At 29.3% G+C, this 27,183-nt stretch overlaps 4 protein-coding genes across 4 annotated transcripts; all 4 read left to right on the forward strand.

Annotated features, from left to right (window-relative positions):
* The first annotated feature begins 10,023 nt into the window (after positions 1-10,023).
* On the forward strand, positions 10,024-11,953 carry LOC111423148 (Glycogen binding subunit 70E). The gene is made up of 2 exons (XM_023056397.2): positions 10,024-10,170; positions 10,233-11,953. The coding sequence occupies exon 2, from the start codon at positions 10,246-10,248 to the stop codon at positions 11,227-11,229; it is 984 nt and encodes a 327-aa protein (XP_022912165.1). The 5' UTR covers positions 10,024-10,170; positions 10,233-10,245; the 3' UTR covers positions 11,230-11,953.
* Positions 11,954-19,514: 7,561 nt separating this feature from the next.
* Positions 19,515-20,844, forward strand: LOC111423143 (serine protease snake-like). The gene is made up of 3 exons (XM_071199369.1): positions 19,515-19,623; positions 19,677-19,935; positions 19,987-20,844. Exons 1-3 carry the CDS (start codon positions 19,542-19,544, stop codon positions 20,579-20,581), a joined length of 936 nt encoding a protein of 311 aa, XP_071055470.1. The 5' UTR covers positions 19,515-19,541; the 3' UTR covers positions 20,582-20,844.
* A 498-nt stretch (positions 20,845-21,342) lies between these two features.
* LOC111423145 (granzyme B-like) lies at positions 21,343-22,943 on the forward strand. Its single transcript, XM_023056394.2, has 5 exons — positions 21,343-21,553; positions 21,600-21,842; positions 21,899-22,151; positions 22,207-22,609; positions 22,661-22,943. Exons 1-5 carry the CDS (start codon positions 21,472-21,474, stop codon positions 22,823-22,825), a joined length of 1,146 nt encoding a protein of 381 aa, XP_022912162.1. The 5' UTR covers positions 21,343-21,471; the 3' UTR covers positions 22,826-22,943.
* A 2,022-nt stretch (positions 22,944-24,965) lies between these two features.
* Positions 24,966-27,026, forward strand: LOC111423144 (centromere/kinetochore protein zw10 homolog). Its single transcript, XM_071199351.1, has one exon. The coding sequence runs from the start codon at positions 24,966-24,968 to the stop codon at positions 27,024-27,026; it is 2,061 nt and encodes a 686-aa protein (XP_071055452.1).
* The last annotated feature ends 157 nt before the right edge of the window (positions 27,027-27,183 follow it).

Below are 27,183 nucleotides of genomic sequence, written 5' to 3' on the forward strand. Positions count from 1 at the left end.
TTGCGTGCATCCCAACCGAACCATCTGGTAAACTCTTCGAGTTTAATCTGAGATAAATTGTCGACAGCAATTTCGCATGGTTATCATAAACTCTTCAACTACAAATCGTTTTCCAATTACTTTTACATTAACCAGCAAAAACAGGTTGCATTCGTGAACGTATATCAACGTTGTACTTAATTATAATACTGGGATTGTAGTAAAAATGTATGTTGTGGTGAATATGTTTTTAAATTATCGGAGTTATCTGTGTGTAACTTATTTGATATGATTGATGATTACTATCATTTTATCGGTGACATAATCTGTAAAAAATCAGCGGTTACTTATTTTTACGTATTGAGATATTGTCTTATATATCAAATTGATGCTAATAAATTTTAAAAATCAAGTTTTGTTGAACCCGACCATTTGGTAGCCCAGACTTCGAGAAATGCCGAGTCACAGCAAGGCTATATATATACGATATGTTGTATTAAAGAAATACAGCAGGATTATGTGGAATTTATACCTGCTGTATTCAAAAGTGAATACATCACAACTAGTGATGGAACCGGTGTTGTATTTATTTTCAAGGGAAAATTCCCTGGATATATACCCGGAGGTATTTACCCAAGATGGGTATTTATAAAATTTGATTTAAATTGAGTTGATGGCAGTTTTGCAAGTACAGGGTGGTTCAAATTCGATGTCCGAATAGGCTAACTCGGAAACTATAAGAGTTAGAAAAAAAGTAGCTTACATGTCATGATCTCGTTTTTCGAGAAACTGCTAATGCCGAAAACCTCATAGCGCTATCGTCTTTTGTTTTTCCCCTAGAGGCCAAAATTGAAAATATCGTAAAACCAATAAGTGCAATTATCTTGGTTATTATTATAGGTGGAGTATTATAACTACGACATTATATGGACACTTTTTTACAGAGAATTTCATGACATAGTAAAAAAAAATTTTTCGGTTTTAGAATTTGAGATATCATGAGAATTTTCGTTTTTTTAAATGGAAACAACCACTGATTATTCGCTTATTAAATTAGTTATTTTTTTCGGATAACAAAAATATAGGGTTCGACGGGTCTATTTCTTATTGTTTTAGAATAAAGCTAAAAATAAACATTTTTTATAGAATTTCCATCTAGTGTCGTCGAGGAAATTAAATTTACAGTTTCCTGTAAGTTACGGGGCGGTAGGTAAAATCTAAAAAGTTAACAATTAAATACAAAGATAACTTCTGGTATTTAAAAACAAATAATTTTTTAATATGTAACATTCTAACATGTCAAACTTTTCAAAATTTTCGTAATTGATCTTAAAAACAGGATTTTTAAAGTGACACTTCAGAAAATTTTTGAATACAAACAAATGTTGCTATGTTTATTTGAATTTAAAAAAAAAACATGAGCGCCATCTATCGATAATTTATTAAGTCATTTAAAAATAATATTAAATCGTAATAAAGAATGTGAAATAATGTCAATCTATTCCAACTTTTGTGTAAAACATATATAAATTAAACAGTTCAACAAATATATTTGTTTCAAATATCAGAAATATGTTTTTTTAATTTTTAGTTACAGAACCGTAATTTACAGGAAACTGTAAATTTTATTTCTTCGACGACACTAAAAGAAAAGTTTATTTTTAGTTTTATTCTAAAACAATAAGAAATAGACCTGTCAAACCCTATATTTTTGTAATCAGAAAAAAATAACGAATTTATTAAGCGAATAATCAGTGGTTGTTTCCATTTAAAAAAACGAAAATTGTGATAATATCTCAAAATCTAAAACCGACAAAATTTTTTTGACTACGTCATCAAATTCTCTGTAAAAAAGTGTCCATATAATGTCTTAGTTATAATACTCCACCTATAATAATAACCAAAATAATTACATTTGCGGGTTTCACGATATTTTCAATTTTGGCCTCTAGCGGAAAAACAAAAGACGATAGCCCTATGAGGTTTTCGGCATTAGCAGTTTCTCGAAAAACGAGATCATGACATGTCAGCTACTTTTCTTCTAACTCTTATAGTTTTCGAGTTAGCCTATTCGGACATCGAATTTGAACCACCCTGTACTTCAAGAATGCAGAGTCCATTATCGATACACCAAACTTATTTATTACATTTAAAGGATTCCTACAATGACGGTAAAATTGCATGAAAGTACTGACCGAATACTCATTGGGCGTGGGGTAAGATTATGTTGAACCCAAATTGTTCATCACAGTCCTGGAGAGTGCATTTAAACAACTGGATTGGACCCAAAAAGGTATAAACATTGATGGCAATACCTAAGTAATTTGCGCTACGCGGGCGATATAGTCCTTATTTCGGATAGTCTTGGAGAGATGAAACTGATGCTGAAGTATGCAACTGAGTCGGGCTAAATATCAACAAAATTTAGGACAAATCTTGTTCCAAGCTCTAACATCAATATTGGTGATAATGAATACTTCTATCTTGAATACTTTCGATGGTATGTCATTAATCCCTGATGCCTTTCCATGTTTTGACGCAGTGATTGCGTTTTGAACCTCACTAATTGATATAGGTTCCATGACACTATCCTTTCTTTGGCGGTTCTCAGCATAGAGCTACGTGCGATTTGTGCCTTTGTCTTAACTGTCTAACAAATTTATACACATTCCTGGTGTTATTAGCTTTAAGTGTACATATATTCCTTTACGTAATACTCTTCGAAAATATTTAACGATTTCTTTAATGCTTGAAAAACAACTTTGAATGTCCTAAATTGAGTATCAGTCTAATATTAATGACTAAATTCAGTTTTTGTGCTTCATTAATTCTTGTTGTTTGATTCTTTTCTAGTCATATTGCACTTCCATCAAATCCATGAGATTGTTGATTTCCAATTGAAAATTAAGTAGTTCGTTTAAGATCTTATTATTCTTCTTCTTTTATTCAGGTTGTAACCTGTTTTTTACGCATCATTCATGGTGTTTCATTAGAGCTGGAAATCCAACTTCTTGGTCTCCTGGGATCTCTTAGCTAATCTTTGGTCTCTTGCTGTCTTAATCTGCCAGGTTTCTTCCATTCTTTGGAAGTATTCATTAAATTTTTTTATTTTTCCCCTAGCAAATCTCATGAGATCTCCGAGTCCACAAAATTCTTTTACAATTTTGTTCCTTACTCTATCTCTTCTTGTCTTTTCCACTATTGTTCTTAAAGTACTCATCTCTGTTGGTTCGCATCGCAGCCATATATCTTGTCCATGAGGTTCATCAGGAAACTTAGAGACATCTTCATGAGCGATATTCCTGTATATTTGAAAAGAAAGGTTTTCAATCAATGCGTTAACATTAACGGTGGCCATTACCAGGAGGCTCAAAGTAACGCAAAGAAAGATGGAGAGGTCGATGCTGGGTGTAACCACATACGAAATGAAGACCTACGAAGAACTGGCGTAAATGATGCGGTCAACATTGTGGCAAAGCTCAAGTGGAACTGGGCGGATCATCGTCGCAAGAATGTAGAATGAGCAGTGGTTACCTGATAATAATACGTCTTCGATCGTTGACAATTCCTCGTCTTCAACGCTCATTTCATCATGTTCCTCTACATTTTTGTCCGAATCTGTTATATTTTTACTTGAATCACTTTTATATGTACAGGGTGGTTCAAATTCTATGTCCGAATAGGCTAACTCGAAAACTATAAGAGTTAGAAGAAAAGTAGCTGACATGTCATGATCTCGTTTTTCGAGAAACTGCTAATGCCGAAAACCTCATAGTGCTATCGTCTTTTGTTTTTCCGCTAGAGGCCAAAAGTGAAAATATCGTAAAACCTGCAAATGTAATTATTTTGGTTATTATTATAGGTGGAGTATTATAACTACGACATTATATGGACACTTTTTTACAGAGAATTTGATGACGTAGTCAAAAAAAATTGTTCGGGTTTAGATTTTGAGATATTATCACAAATTTCGTTTTTTTTAATGGAAACAACCACTGATTATTCGTTTAATAAATTCGTTATTTTTTTCTGATTACAAAAATATAGGGTTTGACAGGTCTATTTCTTATTGTTTTAGAATAAAACTAAAAATAAACTTTTCTTTTAGTGTCGTCCAAGAAATTAAATTTACAGTTTCCTGTAAATTACTGTTCTATAACTAAAAATTAAAAAAACATATTTCTGATATTTGAAACAAATATATTTGTTGAACTGTTTAATTTATATATGTTTTACACAAAAGTTGGAATAGATTGCATTATTTCACATTTTTTATTACGATTTAATATTATTTTTAAATGACTTAATAAATTATCGATAGATGGCATATGTTTTTTTTTTAATTCAAATAAACATTTGTATTAAAAATTTTTCTGAAGTGTCACTTTAAAAATCCTGTTTTTAAGATCAATTACGAAAATTTTGAAAAGTTTGACATGTTAGAATGTTACATATTAAAAAATAATTTGTTTTTAAATACCAGAAGTTATCTTCGTATTTAATTGTTAACTTTTTAGATTTTACCTACCGCCCTGTAACTTACAGGAAACTGTAAATTTAATTTCCTCGACGACACTAGATGGAAATTTTATAAAAAAGTTTATTTTTAGCTTTATTCTAAAACAATAAGAAATAGACCTGTCGAACCCTATATTTTTGTAATCAGAAAAAAATAACGAATTTAATAAGCGAATAATCAGCGGTTGTTACCATTTAAAAAAACGAAGATTCTCATGATATCTCAAAATCTAAAACCGAAAAATTTTTTTTTGAAATTCTCTGTAAAAATGTGTCCATATAATGTCGTAGTTATAATACTCCACCTATAATAATAACCAAGATAATTGCACTTATTGGTTTTACGATATTTTCAATTTTGGCCTCTAGGGGAAAAACAAAAGACGATAGCGCTATGAGGTTTTCGGCATTAGCAGTTTCTCGAAAAACGAGATCATGACATGTCAGCTACTTTTTTTCTAACTCTTATAGTTTCCAAGTTAGCCTATTCGGACATCGAATTTGAACCACCCTGTACTGTTTGGGTATTTACCCTGAGCCGGGGTAAGTACCCATTTTATAAATACCTACCCGCCGGGTATTTACCCAGCGCCCATCACTGGATGGAACGGATAGTGATTTTTTAAAAAGTCGGACACCGGATATTCGGCATCCCCTTCGACTGGGATATGCTTTATCCGGCCATTATGGTTATAATTTCTGGTGCATTTCTGAATTTTCTCTTAACTCTAAAAAGAGGATACTTTAATTAATAGTTGGCGATATTTCCACAAGAATTCTTCAAAAAATTAATTTTATAGCGAATTTTGAAATATTATTTTCTCAAAAACTAAAAGTTATTGGTTCATTGGAAAGAAGACACTTTTATTAACACTTTGGAGTTAGTAGTTGCCGGATATCCGTTCCACCACTAATGATTACTATCTTTTTTATCGGTGACAAACTCATAATATATAATAGCCGCATAATTAAAATTCTTTCAAAAAAAGTCACCTTGACAAGATTAAAACTTGATTCAATTCATACGATTAATGATAAACATTCAGTGGGGTTTCCAAATTTTGTGTTATCAACATTTATCAACCAATGTTTATATAAATAATATAAAATTGCGTTCTCAGAATTACTGGTTTGAAATGGTCTCTGTTAAACGTTAAAAGATTAAAAGTTTAAAGAGGTCATAAACTTTGAGATGGGTGATGGGGTCTCGGTTGAATTATTATGCCATTGTCGTTCCGACACGATTGCGGTACCTTTCGTCTTTTGTTTAAAGGGAGAAAAAAATTACATGACTTGAAAGGATGTTTATTAAATGGTAAACCGCTAAGAACCATTTTAGTACAAAAGTAATAGTACTTATTTGGTTTATTCAGTGGTGGTTATAAAATCAAGATAAGAAAAACCAGCTTAGGTAAGATGTGTTAAATTTAGAATTGAGATCGGTTAAGATTAAAAATGATTATGTTGTCATTTTAGTAATTTTTTAATGCAATTTTATTTTGATTATGAAATTGAAATAAAAGTTTTGTTGTTTTTTTTTTTTGATAACTTTTATAAAATAAACAGGATAATTTTTATCCAAATTAGTCTTCGTACCTCGGATTATGCACTTTAATATCTCGTTGTCGTCTTGACCTCTTGCGTTTTGCGACGTTGTCTTTGGGTCATTTCTTTTTTTAAGATTTAATCCGATATTTATTTCAGTACGTGTAAACATGAACATCTTTCTCGGCCTGTTTATGTTCAAAATTGGCTCGAGGTAAAAAAAGATTTCTTTCTCTCTGTGTATATCTCCATATCTTGTACAGGTCATGTTCCCTTTTTTAAACATTTATTTCGTTTTATTCGTAATAAATTATGATAAGAGATCATTGCATAATTTATTAATAAAACATTTTTGTAACGACACGTTTGACATTGAATTCTTTTTCTACGATAAGATTAAAAAGATTTGGGAATTAGTTAAAAAAATAATCGGAAAAGAATGCACATCTGAAAATTTTAGATAAAAATAAATGTTATTTTGAGAATCATGCGTGATCAACGCATGTTTCTATTTTGACCTTTTAACATGAACAAAATTATTAGACGAAAAAATTTTTGTAATAAAGTAATCTTGATCTAAATTTATTTGAATCTTTGCTTAAAGTTGACCTTTTTTACATATTTCTTCGGTTAATTTAAACCGATAAAATGTTGAAACGCTCTCGGCGCCTCCGCGAATTTTAATTGTTAATTACCACTCTGTTGTAAACATGATAACAAGGGAAGAATATCGAAAGGTCAAACAGATTATTCAATAAATAATTTTCGATTTACTTTGGCACCATTCATCATTCGTCCAACCTTATCATTGAAAATCGTTAAAAATAACTAACTCATCCACGAGGGAGTAACGGTATATGTATTGGACACATCCCAAAGAAATTTAAACAGAAATAGATTAAATGCGTAGGTCTTAATACTTATTTGGAAACTCATAAGACTATTAACTATTTTTATACTTTTTTTATTGGATTCAATTGAGCCAGATGACTTCAAAAATCATTTAGGGTCACTATCATGGCCATTTTAAATGAATTAATCGACTTTCATTGCGATTTCTTTCATAACTTTAACAATATTTAAAATCACATCTTAACAATAAGGTTCTATTTATTTATTCAAATTGCGAATGTCACCTTTAATTCTCCTTTACAATTGCATAAATAACCTTGTGAATGTCGATTTCAATACAATTTAATTAAAATAATTTATCATGATTTTGTGTTAATTTAGTAATTCTCCACATTTTCGTTTTACGTCAAGAAATAAAATCAGGGGTCCCAGTTAAAAGTCGGTAAATAAACCGCGACCTTCAGTTTGTCGTGTCAAAGTCGCAGGAAATCGATCGTTAAATATTAATTTTAGAAGTGTTAATTACATATCCGTTATAAAATTGCATAAACTAAAAATAAAATGATCATTAGAATCGCTAATTGTTTATTTGTTCGCTATTAAGTGATTAAAATCATTTTAATGTTTTTGTGTTAACTCAAAAATAAAGCACTTAACATGGAATTGAAGAGTAATAAACATTACTTTAAGGTTGAAAATGATAATTTATATTTAAACAATTTGTTTATTTTTTTATACCTGTCAAATTGATGTGAAGTTAGTTTTGAAATCAATCTGTCATAATGACGTTTAAAGTTTATAACCCGTGGTAATACCAACACAAACCATAAAAATTTTACCTTCACAGATATATAAATTAAAATTTAAACATTTCAATTATAAACATTGACTTGATATTCAGGTTGATCTATTTAAATAAAAAATGTCGTTTGTGTCTTTTGCTATACAGGGTGTCTCACGTAACTGGTTCGTTAGAACTTTTTCAGGTTCCACTATTCGTAGAGATTTGAAATTTTGGTAGCATGGGTTGCTCATGCGGAACTTTCGATCTAAAATATTTTCAAGATGGCCGCCACTTCCGGTCTACCGGAAGTAGGCCATAACTTCGCTATTTTAAATGGAATGCTATACTTTTTATTACACCGTTTAATTGTATGTAAAAAAATAGGTTGACTTTGATAAAAGTTATTGGTACCTAGCGTTTTTCGTTTTCGAGTTATTTTGGTTTTAAGCTTTTTTTTGGAAAAGTTCAACATACTCTTTAAAACTCCATATCTCAGCCAACGTTCATTCAAAAAATATCTACGTTGGCACGATTACTCTTCAGATGTTGTCAAATAGATTGTCATTTGTTGTATCGGAGTATCTTATACAGAGTGGTCAAAAATTGAATTACTGTTTCTCCATATTCAATGCTGGGAAAGTCGAAAATTTTAAATGGAACGCCCCATATTTTTTTAGCCTATCAGAAAGAGAATTTAATTCTCTACAAATTCTCTATAAACATTCCCATACCTATTTATTGCAGTTTGCCTCATATTGCGAAATTTATTAAAACATGCACGAAATGCAGGTTTTTTTATTAGAAAGCTATGGAATTTTGACAGTTTTTGGTCCATGTTTGTATTATTGTTGTCATTTGAGTCATCAGTTACATTTGACGACGGGTGTAAGTCATTGAACATCATGATAAATTATTTCAACGCCGATATTTGAAATTTATTTTGTATTGATGGCGAATGTAATAAACTTTTGGACAGGACGTGTCGAACACTAATGAGAGATGCCTAACAGACCAAATTCATGCAAATCTAATTTTTGTCATTAACTTTTTGTTTTAATAGTTTCATTTATTTGATCTTCTGTTTATTATTTTTGGTAAGTAAAAGCTAGTAAACTAAAAGATTATCAATCGTAATTAATAGTACAAATAATAATAGAAATAAATTAAACAAAAAACTGTCCAAATGTCTTGGCCTTCTAATAAAAATACAAACGGTTTCCTGCATTTCCTGCATGTTTTGATAAATTTACGAATATGAGAGAAACTACAATAGATAGGTATAGTAATGTTTATAGATAAATTGTAGAGAATTAAATTTCCTTTCATCTAGGTTAATAAAATATGGGGCGTTCCATTTAAAATTTTCGACTTTCTCCCCATTGAATACAGAGAAACGGTAATTCAATTTTTGACCAGCCTGTATAAGATACTCTGATACAAGATATGACAATCTATTTGAGAGCATCTGAAGAGTAATCATGCCAATTTAGAGCTTATTTGAATGAACGTTGGCTGGAATATAGGATTTTAAAGAGCATGGTGAAATTTGCCAAAAAAACCTTAAAATCAAAATAACTCGAAAACGAAAAACGCTAGGTACCAATAACTTTTATGAAAGTCAACATATTTTTTTGTGTACAATTAAAAGGTGTAATAAAAACTAGAGCATTCCATTTAAAATAACGAAGTTATGGTCTACTTCCGGTAGACCGGAAGTGGCAGCCATCTTGAAAATATTTTAGATCGAAAGTTCCGACTGAACAACCCATACTACCAAAATTTCAAAACTGTACGAACCTAAAAAAGTTCTAACGAACCAGTTACGTGAGACACCCTGTATAGATTTTAGTTGCTAAAAGCAACCCAACTCCTTCTAAAAGTGATCTCATTGGAAAAAGGTTTTGATGATTTTCAGGGATTTCCAGGTGTATATAAAGATTTCAAAGAAATTCCAGTTACTTCTTAGGATTTCTGGGGTTGATATGATATCCTGGATTTCTTTTGATTTGTAGAATTTATTTTGGATTTAGTTTCAATATTTCGATTCATGATGATATTCTGTAATAAATACTTTTTGTGTTATCGAAAAATTTTTCTTGATATAATGAAGCTGTTCGAGTTAGTTGATATCGTTATAATAGAAAATTCTGTTAATCTATCTTAAGAAGAATATAGGATTCGTGAGAGTCTCTCGATCACGTCTTCCTCGCGTGGTCGAGAGCATTACGCCCCGGGCACCTTCTGGTTTACTGACACTCGTGATAACGACGGCTACAAACGAACTGGCTTATCAGACCACGCCTTCATCGACGAGTGGCGGGGACACCTCGAAGAAATTCTCCCGGTTCGTACACCAAGGAACCAGTGCGTATCTCGTCCGCGAAACCGTTCAGCTCCATCGAACCAAACTTTCTTACACGTTAGAGGTACCCACGTTGAAAATTCAACAGCATTTTAATTAGGAATGTGTAAAATTTAAATTGGATTTTTTGGTAATTTGATAAAAAAATCGTTTATCTTTCTTTTGTATTAATTATTTTATTTTTAATTTCAGCTATAATATACAAATGTGTTCTATTTTTATGCCAACCGACTACGAAATGTTGGTCAGTCATAGTCCACCAGTTTATGGAGGGTGTTTAAAAAAATATCCTTCCTACGGTTACCAACCGACCACTTCTTGTAAAGGTAATTTTACAACCGGAAAGAAGTCACCAAAAATGCCGTCAACAACAACACCACGCCGTCCATGTTTGGTGATAAGAACTGAATTAAACGGGAATGATTGTCCACCGCCTGAAGATGATCTTCCAAGTCCAACCAGGTTAAAGAAAAAAGTTGTCTTCGCGGATGACCACGGTAGGCCTTTAACACAAGTCAGGATAATGACGGAACCTTCAAATGTACCACCATTATGGAGTTTTCGTTTTCTTGCCCAAGTCACTCGGGGTTTAAATACGGAAGAATTTCCAACACCAGAAGAACCGTGGGAAGTGACGTTTTCGCAACCGGCTTCCGATTACGTGGAATTTAGAAAGAAGTTGGATGAAGAGAAGGTTTCTTTGGAAAATGTTATTATTAAAGAAAATGAAGATGCAGTTATTGGAACCGTTAAAGTAAGCAATTTAGCTTTTGAAAAAGAAGTTTTTGTTAGATCAACATCGGATAATTGGGAAACCCATCAAGACACTTACTGTAAATTTGTACCAAACGCTTCAACAAATACTTCAAGTGCAGCTTACGTTCTTTACGACACCTTCTCGTTTAAATTATCTTTACCGCCAAAGTCGAAAAGGTTGGAATTTTGCGTTTGCTTCAAATGCAATGTCGACGAGTATTGGGATAACAACGGTAATAACAATTATGTTTTGATTAAAAAAATCAACACCTTACACAAATCGAAAAGTGAAAATCAACTGTTGAATTTAAAAAGTTTTGATAACGATCAAATTCAAAAATCGAAAAGTTATGATTCACTTTACATGAAAATGGATTCTTGGTCACAATTTGCATCCTGGACCTATGCAGATAATTCACACCCATATTGGTAAAGAAGAAAACGATTACGAAAACACTTGAGAGGAAATGATGTGCGACCTTGAGTTGACCTCGCATTAACCGTGAATTCAACGTTGCCAAACTGTGCCTCCATTGCAACCGATTCGATTTGGCGAATGTTGTTTTGGCTTGTGACAACGTATCTGTGATAAATAGCGAACTATTTTTGTAATAAAAAAATATATCAACACGGTAAGAAGAATCTATATTTAAAAAATCATACTCTTGAAACATCTTTCGAGTTTGCGCACCACTATTTTCGATACCTTTAAAAGGTTTTGCGCAATCGCAAAAGAATTGTTATAAGAATAAAGTGTTAAAACAGATTTTTTTTTAATAATCCTATCGCTGATTACGTATAAGACTGAGCTGTACATAACACGTTTATATACGATTATTTTTTTGTAGTTTTTACTATGTGTTTCTAGTACGTATTATTAAAGTATCGTTTTTGTATGTAAATAGAAAATATTAAGTTACAATTAAGGAATTAAAAAGAAGTAGATTTAAATGTCAGTATGTTCCTTGTTTATATTTTTATTTTAATTTAATTAATTTAGGCCTTTTTTAAATATTTTTACGTTTATGCCTGTTATTTGCATGATTTTGTACATATAAATATAGCTTGCGAGCAAATATAGTAATCTTACATTAATTGTACCTACTCTATTTTTATTTTTTTTTCTTTTTGTTTTTGAATAAAGGTGTTGCAATCCACTTTTATTTATTTAATTCGTTATTACTGAATGAACTTCCTAAATGTACCTAGAATATGGGACAAGAATATTTCTGACCATTCACAGTCTTCGGTCGTTGTCTGGAATTCTGAACACACATTCGGTGCGTGATCATTGAGGCCATTCACGTGGCACATGCGTGAACGTGCAGTTTAAAACTGATAAAGAATTTCAATTGAAAGAGAGAGAACGAGTGAAGTTTAAGTCGCGAATGCACTGTAAACGTTTACGTTTGATATAAATAGATTAAAATCGGTGAAAATATAAATGTTATATACTAATCATTAAAATAAATAAAGTAACATTTTGTTCTGATTCTATTGTTGGACGATTGAAAGCATTTGGCACTGATCTGGAGTGTTCTCAAATTTAACTCCAGCATTAAATAGAGCAGTCTAGAAAAAACCGCATTTTATTTTTTTAATTACGGATCATTTTCTCTAATTCCACTTCCAAAAATCAAGAAAAATCCTTGACATTTCATGCTAATACACGCTTTTATACAACTAGATATGGAAATCCACTTTAAAACCGTTAACGAAACGATTGAAACTATCGTCAGAGTCCAAAGATTTTTAATTTTTTGTTCCAAAGAGGACAGGTTAAAAATAGAGTTCTTTGTATGTACACAGGTAGCTTTTAAAATTTCTTCTCTCGTATCTCAAGACATTAAAGACCAAGTTAACTAATACCAGAAATGGAGAAGAATTTTTATTTAAATATTAGATACCATTAGAACGCTGTTATCCAAACGGCAAAACCAGTTACCAGAAACCGCTTTCACTTTAATCTGCATTTACCTGTCGCGAAATCTAAAAGACCACAAAGACATCTTTATGTGAGATTTAGGACATTTCGTGAATGAAATGTTTACTTATTGAAATTAACTCTCTTTGTGTCCCAAGAAGTCAAACATTTTGAAACTTTGTGACAGAATCAGACAGAATTAAAACGCTATCAAAATACACTCAGTAAAGGCCTAAAATATGCAATCCCCCTATTTTCGCATAGTCTAAGTGTCAAAAAAGATGCTAATTCAAAAATTCCTGGAAACCGTGTTTATTGAAATTAAGAAATAAAACTTATTTTAAATTGAAGCTTGAAGCTTTCTGTTTAAATCGATGTATAACAATCGATGGGTTGAATTAAAAAAATATTGAGAAAAAGAGTGTTGGGTTAAAACTAACATTTTCGAATAACCTAAAAGTGTCAAAAAAGATGCTAATTTAAAAATTCCTGGAGGCCGTATTTATTGAAATTGAGGAATGAAACTTATTTTAAATTAAAACTCAAAGCTTTCTTTTTAAAATGATGTATAATAATTGTTGGGTTGGATTGAAAAAATATTGACAAAAAACATGTTGAAACAAAACTTACATTTTCGTATAACCTAAGAGTGTCAAAAAAGATGCTATTTTAAAAATTCCTGGAAGCTGTATTTATTGAAGTTAAGAAATGAAACTTATTTTAAATTAAAGCTCAAAGTTTTCTCTTTAAAATGATGTATAATAATTGTTGGGTTGGATTGGAAAAATATAGAGAAAAAATAAGTTGAAATAAAACTTACATTTTCGTATAACCTAAGAGTGTCAAAAAAGATGCTATTTTAAAAATTCCTGGAAGCTGTATTTATTGAAGTTAAGGAATGAAACTTATTTTAAATTAAAGCTCAAAGCTTTCTCTTTAAAATGATGTATAATAATTGTTGGGTTGGATTGGAAAAATATAGAGAAAAAAAAAGTTGAAATAAAACTTACATTTTCGTATAACCTAAGAGTGTCAAAAAAGATGCTATTTTAAAAATTCCTGGAAGCTGTATTTATTGAAGTTAAGGAATGAAACTTATTTTAAATTAAAGCTCAAAGTTTTCTCTTTAAAATGATGTATAATAATTGTTGGGTTGGATTGAAAAAATATTGACAAAAAACATGTTGAAACAAAACTTACATTTTCGTATAACCTAAGAGTGCCAAAAAAGATGCAAATTTAAAAATTTCTGGAAGCCGTATTTATTGAAATTTAAGAATCAGACTTATTCTATATTAAAGTTCAAGGCTTTCTCTTTAATGTATAATAATTGTTGGGTTGGATTGGAAAAATGTTGAAACAAAACTTACATTTTCGAATAACCTAAAAATGTTAAAAAGATGCTAATTTAAAAATTCCTGTAAGCCGTATTTATTGAAATTAAGGAATGAAACTTATTTTAAATTAAAGCTCAAAGCTTTCTCTTTAAAATGATGTATAATAATTGTTGGGTTGGATTGGAAAAATATAGAGAAAAAAAAAGTTGAAATAAAACTTACATTTTCGTATAACCTAAGAGTATCAAAAAAGATGCTATTTTAAAAATTCCTGGAAGCTGTATTTATTGAAATGAAGGAATGGGACTTATTTTAAATTAAAGCTCAAAGTTTTCTCTTTAAAATGATGTATAATAATTGTTGGGTTGGATTGAAAAAATATTGACAAAAAACATGTTGAAACAAAACTTACATTTTCGTATAACCTAAGAGTGTCAAAAAAGATGCTATTTTAAAAATTCCTGGAAGCTGTATTTATTGAAGTTAAGGAATGAAACTTATTTTAAATTAAAGCTCAAAGCTTTCTCTTTAAAATGATGTATAATAATTGTTGGGTTAGATTGGGAAAATATAGAGAAAAAAAAAGTTTAAATAAAACTTACATTTTCGTATAACCTAAGAGTGTTAAAAAAGATGCTATTTTAAAAATTCCTGAAAGCTGTATTTATTGAAGTTAAGGAATGAAACTTATTTTAAATTAAAGCTCAAAGTTTTCTCTTTAAAATGATGTATAATAATTGTTGGGTTGGATTAGAAAAATATAGAGAAAAAAAAAGTTGAAATAAAACTTACTTTTTCGTATAACCTAAGAGTGTCAAAAAAGATGCTATTTTAAAAATTCCTGGAAGCTGTATTTATTGAAGTTAAGGAATGAAACTTATTTTAAATTAAAGCTCAAAGTTTTCTCTTTAAAATGATGTATAATAATTGTTGGGTTGGATTGAAAAAATATTGACAAAAAACATGTTGAAACAAAACTTACATTTTCGTATAACCTAAGAGTGCCAAAAAAGATGCAAATTTAAAAATTTCTGGAAGCCGTATTTATTGAAATTTAGGAATGAGACTTATTCTATATTAAAGCTCAAAGCTCTCTCTTTAAAATGATGTATAATAATTGTTGGGTTGGATTGGAAAAATATAGAGAAAAAAAAAGTTGAAATAAAACTTACATTTTCGTATAACCTAAGAGTGTCAAAAAAGATGCTATTTTAAAAATTCCTGGAAGCTGTATTTATTGAAGTTAAGGAATGAAACTTATTTTAAATTAAAGCTCAAAGTTTTCTCTTTAAAATGATGTATAATAATTGTTGGGTTGGATTGGAAAAATATAGAGAAAAAAAAAGTTGAAATAAAACTTACATTTTCGTATAACCTAAGAGTGTCAAAAAAGATGCTATTTTAAAAATTCCTGGAAGCTGTATTTATTGAAGTTAAGGAATGAAACTTATTTTAAATTAAAGCTCAAAGCTTTCTCTTTAAAATGATGTATAATAATTGTTGGGTTGGATTGGAAAAATATAAAGAAAAAAAATTTTGAAACAAAACTTACATTTTCGAATAACCTAAAAATGTTAAAAAGATGCTAATTTAAAAATTCCTGTAAGCCGTATTTATTGAAATTAAGGAATGAAACTTATTTTAAATTAAAGCTCAAAGTTTTCTCTTTAAAATGATGTATAATAATTGTTGGGTTGGATTGGAAAAATATTGACAAAAAACATGTTGAAACAAAACTTACATTTTCGTATAACCTAAGAGTGCCAAAAAAGATGCAAATTTAAAAATTTCTGGAAGCCGTATTTATTGAAATTTAGGAATGAGACTTATTCTATATTAAAGCTCAAAGCTTTCTCTTTAAAATGATGTATAATAATTGTTGGGTTGGATTGGAAAAATATAGAGAAAAAAAAAGTTGAAATAAAACTTACATTTTCGTATAACCTAAGAGTGTCAAAAAAGATGCTATTTTAAAAATTCCTGGAAGCTGTATTTATTGAAGTTAAGGAATGAAACTTATTTTAAATTAAAGCTCAAAGCTTTCTCTTTAAAATGATGTATAATAATTGTTGGGTTGGATTGAAAAAATATTGACAAAAAACATGTTGAAACAAAACTTACATTTTCGTATAACCTAAGAGTGTCAAAAAAGATGCTATTTTAAAAATTCCTGGAAGCTGTATTTATTGAAGTTAAGGAATGAAACTTATTTTAAATTAAAGCTCAAAGTTTTCTCTTTAAAATGATGTATAATAATTGTTGGGTTGGATTGGAAAAATATTGAGAAAAAAAAAGTTGAAATAAAACTTACATTTTCGTATAACCTAAGAGTGTCAAAAAAGATGATATTTTAAAAATTCCTGGAAGCTGTATTTATTGAAGTTAAGGAATGAAACTTATTTTAAATTAAAGCTCAAAGCTTTCTCTTTAAAATGATGTATAATAATTGTTGGGTTGGATTGGAAAAATATAAAGAAAAAAAATTTTGAAACAAAACTTACATTTTCGAATAACCTAAAAATGTTAAAAAGATGCTAATTTAAAAATTCCTGTAAGCCGTATTTATTGAAATTAAGGAATGAAACTTATTTTAAATTAAAGCTCAAAGCTTTCTCTTTAAAATGATGTATAATAATTGTTGGGTTGGATTGGAAAAATATAGAGAAAAAAAAAGTTGAAATAAAACTTACATTTTCGTATAACCTAAGAGTGTCAAAAAAGATGCTAATTTAAAAATTCCTGGAAGCCGTATTTATTGAAATTTAGGAATGAGACTTATTCTATATTAAAGCTCAAAGCTTTCTCTTTAAAATGATGTATAATAATTGTTGGGTTGGATTGGAAAAATATAGAGAAAAAAAAAGTTGAAATAAAACTTACATTTTCGTATAACCTAAGAGTGTCAAAAAAGATGCTATTTTAAAAATTCCTGGAAGCTGTATTTATTGAAATTAAGGAATGAGACTTATTCTAAATTAAAGCTCAAAGCTTTCTCTTTAAAATGATGTATAATAATTGTTGGGTTGGATTGGAAAAATATAGAGAAAAAAAAAGTTGAAATAAAACTTACATTTTCGTATAACCTAAGAGTGTCAAAAAAGATGCTATTTTAAAAATTCCTGGAAGCTGTATTTATTGAAATTAAGGAATGAGACTTATTCTAAATTAAAGCTCAAAGCTTTCTCTTTAAAATGATGTATAATAATTGATGGGTTGGATTGGAAAAATATTGAGAAAAAAAATGTTGAAACAAAACCTACATTTTCGTATAACCTAAAAATGTCAAAAAAGATGCTAATTTAAAAATTCCTGGAAGCCGTATTTATTGAAATTAAGGAATGAAACTTATTTTAAATTAAAGCTCAAAGCTTTCTCTTTAAAAGGATGTATAATAATTGTTGGGTTGGATTGGAAAAATATAGAGAAAAAAAAAGTTGAAATAAAACTTACATTTTCGTATAACCTAAGAGTGTCAAAAAAGATGCTATTTTAAAAATTCCTGGAAGCTGTATTTATTGAAGTTAAGGAATGAAACTTATTTTAAATTAAAGCTCAAAGTTTTCTCTTTAAAATGATGTATAATAATTGTTGGGTTGAATTGGAAAAATATTAAGAAAAAAAATGTTGAAACAACAATTACATTTAAAAGAGTCAAAAAAGATGCTAATTTAAAAATTCTTAGAAACCATGTTTATTGAAATTAAGGAATGAGACTTATTTTAAATTTAAGCTCAATGTTTTCTTTTTTAAAATGATCTGTAATAATCACACCTAATAACCATTAAATTTATCAAAGAAATACCTTCTTGAACAACAAAATTCACTAAACTTCTAACCTCACATCTGGATGAATAAGTTTAAAGTGTACCTAAAAATCCTACAGTGCGGATTGCGACGTTTTTTATACAGATTATTTCTTGTATACACTTGTATAGTAGAAAGTACAGACAGTTCTAAATGCGCCGAATAGATAACTACAGTTTAAAATGAGTGTTTAAAATTACCGGTACTTTAAAGTACCGTCGGGACACAAAGGGTTAAACAATAATTATGGAGAATTCGATTTTGAATGAATAATCTTAATAAAAGAAATTGATTATTGCTAGAAAGTGATGATATCCCCATATTCGAATGATACCAAAAATACGTATAAACGTTTTATCACGTTTTGAAAAATAACTTTAAGTTTTGGTTCACATTTTATTCTATTCAACTCTAAAATAAATATAATTTTCTCTCATTTTATATAAATCCATTATCGTTCAATGATAAATCTTTTATAAATCTTCCGAGGAGTTCATAATGTTCAATACGTGAGAGCGCTTCAAGATATTTCTATTAGAAAAAAATGTAAAGAGGTTGGTTGTGAAGAGTGGCTGTGTGTGTGTGAGTGTGGGAAGTCGGTTCTTGGGATCCGGACTCTGAAGAGGTCTCCGGAGTGCTATTGATTTATCAACCGGAGGACGGTCTTTTACTCATTTTAATTGCTTTTCAATTTGCCATAAGCCGCCTCCTTCTCGTTCCTTCTTGTTCTTATTTTTCATCGGTGTTTTCTCTTTTCTTGGGACCTACATGAAGCTGCGTACTTGTTTTATTCCAAGATCTTTTTGCTAGGAGGATGCTATAAAAACAAGAATGTTAATGGAATTATAGTTATTTAATTAAAAATAAAAATTTGTTTTCTTGAAGGTTCCTAAAGCTGATAAAAGATCTAGATCAATATAGGCAAAGTTAACTTTCCTCAATTGATTTCAAGGCGATTTTATGTTTATGTAAGGTCGACTAATGAATATTTATGGATACTGTTTGAATAATTCAACTTCAACACGCATACATCTCGTGTCGATAACGTTTTAACTTCTAACGGGGCAATTAAATACGACAACAGACATAACAAGATTTTAGATAACTACGTGAAATATGCAATGTTAAGGTTTTAAAAAATTGGGTTAGGTAATGATTCGGTTTTTTTAAACCGTTAGATTTTAACCGCAGTCTTTGATAAGTACAAAATTCCTAGAGATGGTATCTTGTGGAAGTGGAGGTGTTGGATATAGCCTCAAGTATATCGCCTTAATTATTCTTACTGCGGACCTCCATTCGTTGCGATCAAGATAACCTTGCAATGGCATACAGGGTGATACCACAGCTCCAGTACCTATATCTTAAAGAGGCAAAGAGACGGTCGTTTACATTCCTACAAAGTCAACGAACGAATTCCATCCCTTTTAAGACGTTAGACAAGCTAAATAACAGCGATACAAAAGATTTTCTTAAAAAAAATTACTAAGTATATAAAAAAATGAAATCAATCAAAATAGCTGGATTATCGTCACTTTAACTTAACAGATTCAAAAAACATGTTAGTTAAATGGTTTTAAACGCCTAAAAACCACGCAACCAATTATACACAAATTAAAAGTATTAAAATTAATAGCTTATTGTGTTTTTATTAAAAAATCCTGCTTGAATTTATTTATAATTATGATTTTCGTGCATTTTATCATTTTATTTTTATTAAGTGGTTGTGCATCAAGTAACAGTTACGGTGAAATTGCTAAAAAAAGTATCTTCTTTATGAAATCATAAAATATTCTGCAACAGTTCCTTACTTTTTAGAATGTAAAGAATATGGAAAAGCTGTTTATGTAAAAACTATCGGTTTAGATGATAAAGAACATGAAATTTCCGAATGCGGAATAACTTCGGTTCCTTTAATTGTTGGTGGAGAAGAAGCGAAAGAAAAGGAATTTCCTCACATGGCATTAATTGGGTTTGGATTAAAACCCGATGAGGATATTAATTGGAACTGTGGGGGATCTCTTATTAGCGAAAATTTCGTTTTAACAGCTGCGCATTGTTTATCAAGCCAAGAATAGTACAGAGATTAAAATTTTTGATTAAAAATAGTTACTTATTTAATTTTTAGCGGTGAAGCTCAAAAAGTTCGATTTGGAATATTAAAATCGAACGAAATCGATGATGAAACATTCCAAGAATTTAAAATAATCGAAAGAATAAAGCACGCAAATTATACGCGACCAGCAAAATACAACGATATAGCTTTATTAAAATTAGATGGAAATGTTAATTTTACACCATACGTTAGACCAGCTTGTATAAATATTGATTTTAATATAAAATCAATTAATACAGCTACAGCAATTGGATTCGGAAAATTAACTTATAGCAGTTCAAAAGGAAGCAATTATTTAATGAAAGTTGATTTACCAATTATCAATGAAATTAAATGCAAAGAATATTTTCCTTCCGATAGAAACATGCCAAAAGGAGTTATTAAGGAGACTTTATGTGCTGGGGAAATGAAGGGAGGGAAAGATACGTGTCAAGGAGATTCTGGGGGATCTTTAAATACCGTTTTAGAAGAACCATACTGTATGTATAGCATTTTGGGTGTGGTTTCTTTTGGGAGATTTTGTGGATATGCTAATTCACCATCAATTTATTCGAATGTTGTTCATTACGTTCCATGGATTGAAAATATCGTTTGGGGAGATAAATAAAATAAATCTAACCTTTTTATTTAAAAATAAAAATTAGTTAGTTTAAATTTAGCAACGCATAATCGATTGACGTCAATCAAACTTTAAGATTTGTTGAATTGCCAAAATAAAATTTTGAACGTAAAAATAATTACTTTTATATTTTCTGAAAGAAACTTTAGTTTGGTGCATAAAGTTAAAGTTTTAATTTAGTGTAAAAGCTGTTCTATAGTTTTCAAAATAAAATTAATCTTAATATTATTATCAGATATACACGAGTGTAAATTTAGTTGCATAACTTAAAAAAAATTTTAAAAATATCTTAAAAATAATGTATCTAACATTTTTTTAAAGCTATTCCTTTATGATAATTTCCTTATAACTTAAAATCAATATAATCAATGAATAAATAATAAAATTATAACTATTTTTTTAGCCATGTCATTAAACCTTATCTAAAAAGGAAATTGTTATTTCCTTTAAAGTTTACTATTTATAAAATGTTTTCAATATAGACACATCATTTGCTGTTTTATTGGATTATTTTTTTTACCTGATTCATTTTAGGCTGATAATAATACGTAATAATCGTGATATTCAATAATTTGATGAGGAATCTTGTGAATTTTGAGATATTTTGTTATAAGACAATAAATTTTTCACAAATTACTTTTTATAATTAATTTACATCAAGTTTTGAAATTTCATTACCTAAGGTTACAGTTTTCTAGCAACGGGATTCCCAATTTTTAAATAAACCAAGTCGATTTCGTTGACATCACAGAAGAGAATCAGCCAATCACGACCCAAGTTTGTTTTAATGCTGCTCAATCAGCGTGTCTTTCATTATACGTTGACCTTCTTCGCTATCGAATACGCTTCTCAAAAACAGAAAATTATTTACTCGTTCAATGGCTAAATTCATGTGTTTACACGTTACATTAGTTTTAATTATATTTTTGCTGTTACAATCATATTCAACATTATTCGAAGGTAAATAACTTATTTTTAATTTTTGATTCAATTTAAATTATTATAGGTGAATTTTGTCTTCTTCAAAACAATAAAACCGGATTTTGCAAAAGCGTTCATGATTGTCAAAGTGCAAAAGATAGCTTACAATCAAAAGATCATCCTAGATTGTGTGGTTTTAATAATAACACACCAATTGTTTGCTGTGATTTTCCTAAAAATTCTACCTTACCGGATACGAAACCGGTTCAAACAAGTACTGAAAAGAACCAAGTCGGAAATGAAACCAGGTTATCGACCGGCCAAAAAAGTATAGTAAACAAATCTATTTCTACAATTTTATAATTTTGATATTTATTGTTAAAGAGTGCCAATTATTTGCGAATTACGTTTATAAAAATGAAACTTCGCCCGCTTTAATACCAGGAATTCAATATGTTATAATTAATGGTTGCATGGTGAAAGAAAATTTCGTTCCTGGATTGGTAGAACCAGGGGAATTCCCTCATTTAGTTTCTATTGGTTATTCTGACACAACAAACCCTATTTATAAATGTACAGGCGCCTTAATTAGTGGAAATTACGTTTTAACAACTGCATCATGTACTTCAACAAATTAGTAACAATTAGTTGATTTAATTTAATTAATTCAACTTCCTCTTTTAACTTTTCAGTGGATTTCCTGTAATAGTTCGTTTAGGTACCACCATAAAACAAGAAAATTACTATCAAGTTCCAGAAATACAACACATAAAGGTTGAGGAATTTGTTAAACATCCAAATTATGCTTCAAAAACAAGATTAAATGACATAGCATTAATAAAATTAGCTGAACCAGTTATTATTAATGCTTTGGCAAGACCCGCTTGTTTGCCAGAAAAGAAAGATCAATTAAAAGAAGTTATTGCGGTCGGTTATGGGAGTTTGGGAAACTTTGGAAGATTTAGGAAAGACGTCGAAGAAGACATCTTAAAATTAACTGCTAGCAAAATATGTCCGAGGAGAACATCTAGGATAGATAACGGTTTAAATTGGTGTGGAGAGTTTGAAAATAAAAGTAGAAATAATCAATGTGTTGTAAGTAAATTGACCTATAAAGAAACTACATTTATTTATTTTTCTTTTTAGCTGGATGAAGGTGCTCCTTTACAAATCATAAATAAATCACCTTATTGTACTTTTTCGATTATCGGGTTGATTTCTTCTTGGGATAATTGTGATCCCACAAAACCTATGGTTATAACAGATGTTTCTAAACATGTTGAATGGATAGAAAATAATATTTGGTATTAATTTATGAAATTTTATGTTCTATAATATATAATTATAGAACATCATAATTATAACATATTTATTTTATGTTCAAATTTTAAATAATTAAATGAAGTTGTATTTTTATTTTGAAAAAGAACTTGAATTTTGACTTTTAAACATCCTCATTTGGTTTAATTGAATATTAGAGAAGATATGTAGTATGACGCACACCAGTGTCATTTATTTATTAGGTCTAGTGATAGTTCTAACCGTCAAATATTTAAAATTAAAAATAATTTTGCATTTTCTCTTAATTTTGCAGTTCTTAACGAAGTTCTCGTTTTTAATCTCGTTTAAATTGTCTTGACATAAAACATTTACGCTAAAAACGTGATGTCATAATTGACGTTTCAAACTTAGGTTAACTTAGTGGATAACTTCACTCGATTAATGGCATTATTCATGTTTTGAAACGTCAAATAAAAAAATTGAGGTTAAATTTGACATTTAAACGTCAAATATTTAAAATTAAAAATAATTTTGAATTTTCTTTTGAAAGCATTTTCATAACGAAGATTTCGTTTTTAATTTCGTTTAAACTGTCTTCACATAAAACATTTACGAAAGTGGAAATGCCCGATTCGAAATCTCTTTCGAATTTCGAAGGTACACGAAAATAACACAAAAACAACATTCTTTAAGTAGTCATAACTCGTAAACGATGTACTCGATTATCAAGATCAATACGCCATTCGATTCGTCATAGTTTCTTCTATTGAAATCGGAAAAAGCCCGATCTCGATTCTTCCCCGTTAACTTTGTACAGCCCTAAATGGCTAAATGCAGGATTTTTGAGTTTCAGATCATTTCAAGGATAGATATTGTGTCAACCAGTAACTTAGACAATCCACGCATCAACTTGGTTGAGGGACAATGTAACGATTATTTTTTATAAACAATTCTATTTAAATAAGTAAATATATCATGAAAACATATGCAAAAGATTAAATTGAAATACCACATAATTTGACAGCAATAAATTCCCAAAGAAATCATTTTATTTGATACAAAAAAGAGATTCCCCCCTTAAAACGCTTGAATTAGATTATACTAGTATTATTTGGAGTGGTTTACACTCAATTTTGTAAATGGTACGGTTTTTCAAGCACAAATCCAATGAGTAGCGTTCAAACGAATTTTCCCGATATGTTTTGGTCAATTAATAAAATTAAAAACGACTCACCGAATGGATGTTGTTTCCCTTGGATTTTACTTCGAAGCTCAGCTGGAAAGAAAAGATACATTAATTTATTGTGACAAAAAAAATGAATTAATACGATACCTTTTAACATCCATAAAATAGCAATCCGATGATCTCAACATCACTAATTTCACCTAACACTTAGAATAAATATAGCACGTATTTATCACTTAATTCAAATAATAAGTTTTATTTTTTTAAACTACTTTATCACCCTTAAATGCCCGCATATCAACTAAAATGCGTTATTAGGGAATCAACTTTCAAACATCCCCTCCTTAATTTATTGTGTGAAGAAGGAATAGTGGAGGTGAATAAATAAAAAGTGTAAAGACGACGGGGAGAAGCGGTTTTAAATCGTTTTTTGGTTTTAAAACTCAACCTTTCAATAAAAAAGTTATTCGTTTTCTCAAAACATTTCAAATAAAACTTACGTCATTTTACTAAAATAAAACGCATTAGTCGAATTTCAATGTTTGAAATATAAATTATAAAAAAATCGTATCTTAAGAACGAATTGAGATATCATCATGAAATAAAGAACATTTAAAGTTTTAGTTCAGACAAGAAAAAAGACATGTAGAAGTCGAAGTAGCGCCATCTAACAATGAGAAGAGAGCAACATAGAAAAAGGAGTTAAGGTTATATAAAAGAAAGTAGTCATTACGTATATTTAATAAATTTGTTATATTAAATGATGAACTTAATCAAAGATATTTAAAATATATTAATAAAACAAAATGAAAAATAAATCTAATCTTTAAATTCTATCTGAATCTATACAGTTGGTACTTTGAAAATTTTAAATTATCTGTCAACTTGTTGTGTTAACGGCTCATTTATTGAATATAAAAAAATAAAAGTTATATTTTACAAAGAATGAGTTTTCTAAGAGAAGTGCTATCTGCTGCGACTAAAATGGACGTAGATGCGATAATTAAAAAGACCCCCGATTTAGAACGTAGTGTGGAAAAAATTAAAAAAGAATTTTTAGATTATTTGAACCATGTTTTTGTGCAATACACGTTTCCTGCGGGACATGGCCAAAATTTTAAGAAGAAAATTACATCAGCAGCGGCTACTTTATCTGAGTTGGAGAAGTCTATAACTGATGTAACAAAACAAGGGATACAAACAGTTGAAATTAATGTGGTGAATTACAAGAAAACTTTGGTTAAAATTAAAGAAGAAATCGATATATTAAACCATTTAATTAGCATTGATGAGTTGCTTTTAGAGGTGGATAATTTATTTGAGAATCAAAAGTATTTGGATGTTATTAAATTGATGAAGAAGATTGAGAAAGAGCTGGATGTTTTAAGATCGATTGAAAATTTAAACATTCTAGATAACATTCAAAGAGATATCAATTTAAAATTAACACTTTTGTTTTCAACAATGAATGAGGATATTTGTAAAACAATTAAGTATAAAAGTGAGAAGAAAATTGTTTCATTTACAATTATTAATGGTAATTTATTAAAAGAATTATTGTTGGCGTATGCCGAAAATGATGATCACATCCAAATATTAAGTGATATCGCCAGATTTTTATGGAAATCGATTCTTTGTTCCATAATTAATTGTTCTGTTAAGATCAAAACATCAACTGATACTATAAAATCATTACAGTTAGAAGTTTTAAACAAAACTAAAAGCCCCTTTAAAGTTGTATTTGAAAATTTAAAAATTGTAATTGATTTTTTAGATAAATACTTTAAGTTTCCCTTAAAAATTGGTTCAACATTACAATATATAGGTAATGACATTAAAGATAATTTATCAGAATTAATTATAAAAAATTGTTTAAATGATACAATTCCAAATACATCCGATGAATTCCAAAATTATCACTTAATAATAGAAGAAGTTAAAGAACTTGAAAAGATTTTAATAGAAAGCGGATTATTTTCCAATGACATGCACTATTTATCCAGTCATGTTAAAAATGTTGATAACCTTTATGTTCAAAAGATATGTGAATCAAAGTTGAGAATAGCAAAAGAACTAATGAAGAAAGATCTTCATGATATGATTGAAGTTGGTGAACCTGTTGATTTAAATAATCCATTTAAAATTGACCTTGATGTGTTTTATCAAAGATCGGTTTCTAAGTGTTGTATAGATTTAGTAAATTTTACTGAAAATATATTCAAACAAATCGTGAATAATGATTATAACACAGCAAAAGCATTATATGAAACTGTAACAAATATTTTTGGCATCTACAGTGATACTGTTTCAAACCATCACAAAAAACTCTTAGAAACAATACCCCAACAAGTTGCCTTATTTCTAAATAATTGCAATTATATTTCTTATAAAATAATGAAATTCGAAGAAATTTACGGAAATAAGATGAAATCAATTTTAAATATTGAAGATTTATTTTCATTTGAAATATACAGTTTGAGATCAAAAGGAGATCAAATGTTTAATGAATTTATCAATCAACAAATTAATGAAATGGAGCAAATTATGAATGAATCTGGATTAGTTAATGTTACTACTTTAGAAAAACTAGAACCAATTACTGAAAAATCAATACAACACTGTTTAAGGCAACAAGAATTATTAAGAACCGCATGGAATAAAGTTTTATCTCATACAGATTATAACAAAAATCTTGGCAAAACCCTCAACTTTTTATGCAAAACTATAATTGATGCAGTTTTAAAATACACAGATATTAACTCAGATGCAAAAGATCAATTAGTTGATGTCTTAAAAGTTATTTTTACAAGAGGACCTAAATTATTTGCTCATCAAACAGACGTTTCTGTACACGTTGATCAATGGCATAAATTAAATGAATTGTCGTTTTTATTAAGTGCGAATTTATTAGAAATATCAGATCGTTGGGCGGATGGAAAAGGACCTTTAGCCTTGCATTTTAAGGGAGAGGAGTTGAAGAATTTAATTCGAGCTTTGTATCAAAATTCGGATATAAGAGCTGCTGTACTATCTAAAATACAATAAATATTTTTTTCGAAAACTGCTATTAAAAGTCGATTAAAAGTTTGCACGAATTCAAGTTGAAAAACGAGTGGCGAAGCCACGAGTTTTTTAATGAATGAGTGCTTTAAGTCTTATGAAACGTGTTTTTTATGCTATTTTTTGTAATTCTCGTTTTTAT

The sequence above is a fragment of the Onthophagus taurus genome, chromosome 10 (genome assembly GCF_036711975.1).
Source record: "Onthophagus taurus isolate NC chromosome 10, IU_Otau_3.0, whole genome shotgun sequence".
In the NCBI taxonomy this organism is placed as follows: Eukaryota; Metazoa; Arthropoda; class Insecta; order Coleoptera; family Scarabaeidae; genus Onthophagus; species Onthophagus taurus.

Coding starts and splice junctions, on each gene's coding strand:
- LOC111423148 (XM_023056397.2), top strand. CDS start 10,246: ATGTGTTCTATTTTTATGCCAACCGACTACGAAATGTTGGTCAGTCAT.
- LOC111423143 (XM_071199369.1), top strand. CDS start 19,542: ATGATTTTCGTGCATTTTATCATTTTATTTTTATTAAGTGGTTGTGCA. Junction 19,624..19,676: donor CGGTGAAATTGCTAAAAAAA/GTATCTTCTTTA, acceptor CTTACTTTTTAG/AATGTAAAGAATATGGAAAA. Junction 19,936..19,986: donor TGTTTATCAAGCCAAGAATA/GTACAGAGATTA, acceptor TTTAATTTTTAG/CGGTGAAGCTCAAAAAGTTC.
- LOC111423145 (XM_023056394.2), top strand. CDS start 21,472: ATGGCTAAATTCATGTGTTTACACGTTACATTAGTTTTAATTATATTT. Junction 21,554..21,599: donor ATATTCAACATTATTCGAAG/GTAAATAACTTA, acceptor AAATTATTATAG/GTGAATTTTGTCTTCTTCAA. Junction 22,610..22,660: donor GTAGAAATAATCAATGTGTT/GTAAGTAAATTG, acceptor TTTTCTTTTTAG/CTGGATGAAGGTGCTCCTTT.
- LOC111423144 (XM_071199351.1), top strand. CDS start 24,966: ATGGACGTAGATGCGATAATTAAAAAGACCCCCGATTTAGAACGTAGT.